This window comes from Rhagoletis zephyria, unplaced genomic scaffold (assembly GCF_001687245.7).
Source record: "Rhagoletis zephyria isolate East Lansing unplaced genomic scaffold, Rhagoletis_zephyria_1.1 Rzeph_scaffold_35427, whole genome shotgun sequence".
In the NCBI taxonomy this organism is placed as follows: domain Eukaryota; kingdom Metazoa; phylum Arthropoda; class Insecta; order Diptera; family Tephritidae; genus Rhagoletis; species Rhagoletis zephyria.
Window position 1 is genome coordinate 1 of NW_016192482.1, and position 3,423 is coordinate 3,423.

The following is a 3,423-nucleotide window of genomic DNA, read 5'->3' on the forward strand; positions in this document are numbered from 1 at the left end:
CGCCGCAAAGTCTTGGCTGGCATTGTAATGACCGAAGATATGAATTTCAATGAAGCCAAAGTGCGTTCAGTCTTACAAATTTTCGTTTATAATTTCAAAGTAATTTTACGAATTTCCAATTGGCAGGTAATTTCCGTGTCCACTGGCACCAAATGCGTGAGCGGCGAACACATGAGTGTCACTGGCGCTGTGCTCAACGATTCACATGCTGAGATCGTCTCTCGGCGTTGTCTAATGAAATATTTATATGCTCAATTGGATCTACAATGCAGTCAGGGTATGTTGAAGCGATAATTTAATTTTTGTCCAACTGAATACTTACTTGCCTAGTAGATGACGAGGAGTATTTTACTCAGACATATGTATACCTTTTAATAGAAACAACAATTTTATTATTTAATTTTAAAGCTTTTAATTTTTATGTACTTATGTATATAAACTTTGCCGCCACTATTTCGTACACCAAATCCCTTCTTAGAGTCTCTACTGAAATCGTTAATACATATGTGTACATACATCCGCACATGTGCACGCAAGTGCGTATGCAAATTGTATGTATGTACATATATGTATGTATATAAAAAAAAAAAATATACACTTATATTATTGTAAGTTTTATTTTTTGATAAAGTAGTAGTGTAGTTTTATTTTGGTTAGTTTGTACAGCGCACATTGCATAACTTTGCAGTTTTGTTTGAATGCGGTTTGTGCTATAGCTGCGAAATTCTACAAATGTGCCAGGCTTTGCGCGAAAAGTTGCGAAAAGAGTAAAAAAAGAAAAGAAAAAAGCGCATAAGGAACACAGGGTAGAAATTCGTTTCAAGTAGCTTTCACATAAAAAAAAAATGTACATCTTTCTTTGCGAAAACTGAATTTTTTCAAAAAAAAAACTTATGTTGGCATGGATGCGCTACTAGCAAGTTTTGTAATGTATATACATATGTACTTACATATATCTGGCATTCGCTATACATAATGCAACATTTTACTGCCTTTATTTTTGCCTTACTTTAACATATTTGAGTACTCGTATTTGTACATTTTTTAAAATTTCCACAATGCATGCAAAACTCGCTACCAGACACTTTTTTTTGGTTTGTTTTCTTTCATATGTAATGGATTTTTTTTTTAATTGCATGGTGCTGCATATTTTATTTAGCATAGAATTTAAGAAGGAAAACATTTATGATAACGCGGTACCAATAGAAAAATTAAGATAAAAAATACTTCCCATACCGGGAATCGAACCCGGGCCTTCTGGGTGAAAGCCAGATATCCTAGCCACTAGACCATATGGGACACTAACAATATATACGCGCTAGCGGCTCACAACGTCGCGATATTGTCTACTCATAAACATTTACACATGCAAACATATGTACTACATATTAGATCTATTCTTATTGCTTTCCATTTGCATTTATATGATTCACTCAATATATATAGTTTTGAATCATAAGTTGTTCAGTGATTAGCTAAAAATAGGTGCTGTTTGCGCTATAAATTGTTCACCGAGCCACGCAATATAATGCGTGTTTTTTCTTCTTCTGCCTTTTTTAACGCGTCAACGTACTTTTGAAAACGATTCATTCAACTCACTTCTGTTGCTTATATGCATTTTATCATAAAATGTTAAATTCCAATATCAGCTATTTTACTTAATCAAAAGCAAAAATACCTCTCACCTTCAACCTCAGGCAGAACCATAAATATGTGTTTGAAGTAAGCGATAGAAATTGCTGTCGTATTCATATGTTTACATTTGGAAGTATATAGCTCGAGCTGGACTACACATATCCCAAAAAAGTCGACAAATTTTTGAAAATTAAATACTCTTTTATGCACTACAATCTTTAGAACATTTCCATCTGGTCCACCCTTTGTCCCACAGCAGCAATATTTTCAGCCGAGCGCCCTGCACGAAAACGAATCCAATTTCTTCGAATTCCTGCACCAACGGCTGATTGTTGCCTCAGATGGCCGGTTAAGTTGACAGAAAAAATAACGCAATGCGCATATCGTTATTACGCATTGTACAAAGTTTGACAATATGTCGAAGAAAAAAAATTGCTTTCAAAGATATGCATCTCCTTTGAATCATCCTATAAAAAAAAAATTAAGCACCCCCAATTTATTTTTATTTAGAATACATATTTACTTAGTATCATTCAACTCTGAGGAGAACAGTTTACTCGAATGAATGGAGGACATGCCTCTTGCCGTAAAGAACAACATTCACTAAAGGAGAAGTGTTCGAGCAAAGGAGAAGTGAGGATTTGTATCAGAAGTAGGGACGGTCTTGTCGAGAACGAATTATAATGAATAAAAAAGCTGAAATTGTTAACTTTTCGCTTTAGTCGCGTATTTGTATTTTTTTTTTTCCTTTTGAAATTTTAAATTTAACTAGTTGAGCGCGCATTTCCCTTATGGGTTACTTCTTTAGCTTCGCTTTTGAATAGCTAAAAAAATACTAGTTTTCGAATTTGCAGGATAGTTTCCATAAATTTTTTTTTTAATGATGTGAATTAGCAAATTCAAAACTTTATCAAGCAGTTATTTTTAACTATCAAGGCTTGTCTATTATTTTACAAAAATAACGATTTTAAGATTTGTATGCATAAATCTCGATGCCTGGAGTTCAGGGTTACAAAATCTCATTTTTGCCACAACAGCGATTTAGGCGGTTTTGCAAAAACATCGACGATGTGTATGTACATATAAACATATCGCTAGCTTGGAGTGAAAAATTGATAATTGCAGTTTTTTTTCAAATTTTTGAGGAGAGAAAAAACCTTTCGAACGGATTTTCTTTAAAAAAAAATTTGCATATACCAACATTGATGAAAAGATTGCGTATCACTGCATAGAAATGGTTAGCATAAAACAGTTATTGCTTCTCGATTCAAAATGTATTTTTTTTTTTAAAGTGGGCATAGCAAATTTTAACTCTAAGCTGGCGGTATGTCCATATGTATAATTGTAAAAATTATTTGTTCCTAAATACCCATATGGAACGGAGCTGATACCTTTGAAAATTATTGCTATTTTTATACATATGTAAAGGTCGTGTGGGTTAATTTCAGTTACTTTCACGGGTTAATGTCACTGCGTGTAACCGTTTTACTTAAAATTAATCATAAATCTGAAATATTACTCACATGCCAAACTTTCAAATCACTTAAAACCCAAATTATAAAATATAAACATTTTTTTAATCTATTTTTTATTTATTAACAAATTTTTAAGCTCTTCTAACTTTTTTTCCAAATAGCAAGCATAGAAAAGCGGCCGGTAGCGTAAAAAATTATTACTTTTATTTTTAGCTTTTTTTACTCTTCTAGATGCCTAGTTTGCATTTGAAAAAAAAAATAAAAAATTAAAATCGGTTACATTTTCACATATATTAACACTATTATTTTTAAT

The 3,423-nt window shown here is 32.4% G+C and overlaps 1 protein-coding gene and 1 non-coding gene across 2 annotated transcripts; one reads left to right on the forward strand and one right to left on the reverse strand.

Annotated features, from left to right (window-relative positions):
• The first annotated feature begins 6 nt into the window (after positions 1-6).
• On the forward strand, positions 7-1,218 carry LOC108354384 (double-stranded RNA-specific editase Adar-like). The gene is made up of 2 exons (XM_017605575.1): positions 7-60; positions 127-1,218. The coding sequence occupies exons 1-2, from the start codon at positions 28-30 to the stop codon at positions 292-294; spliced, it is 201 nt and encodes a 66-aa protein (XP_017461064.1). The 5' UTR covers positions 7-27; the 3' UTR covers positions 295-1,218.
• A 9-nt stretch (positions 1,219-1,227) lies between these two features.
• Positions 1,228-1,299, reverse strand: TRNAE-UUC (transfer RNA glutamic acid (anticodon UUC)). Its single transcript has one exon. It is a non-coding gene; the product is annotated as a tRNA-Glu (tRNA).
• Between the last annotated feature and the right edge of the window lie 2,124 nt (positions 1,300-3,423).

What these genes read in the sequence shown, in the direction of transcription:
- LOC108354384 (XM_017605575.1), top strand. Translation starts at nt 28, where the DNA reads ATGACCGAAGATATGAATTTCAATGAAGCCAAA. An exon ending in TGAATTTCAATGAAGCCAAA is followed by an intron (nt 61 to 126) that starts GTGCGTTCAGTC and finishes TCCAATTGGCAG; the next exon opens with GTAATTTCCGTGTCCACTGG.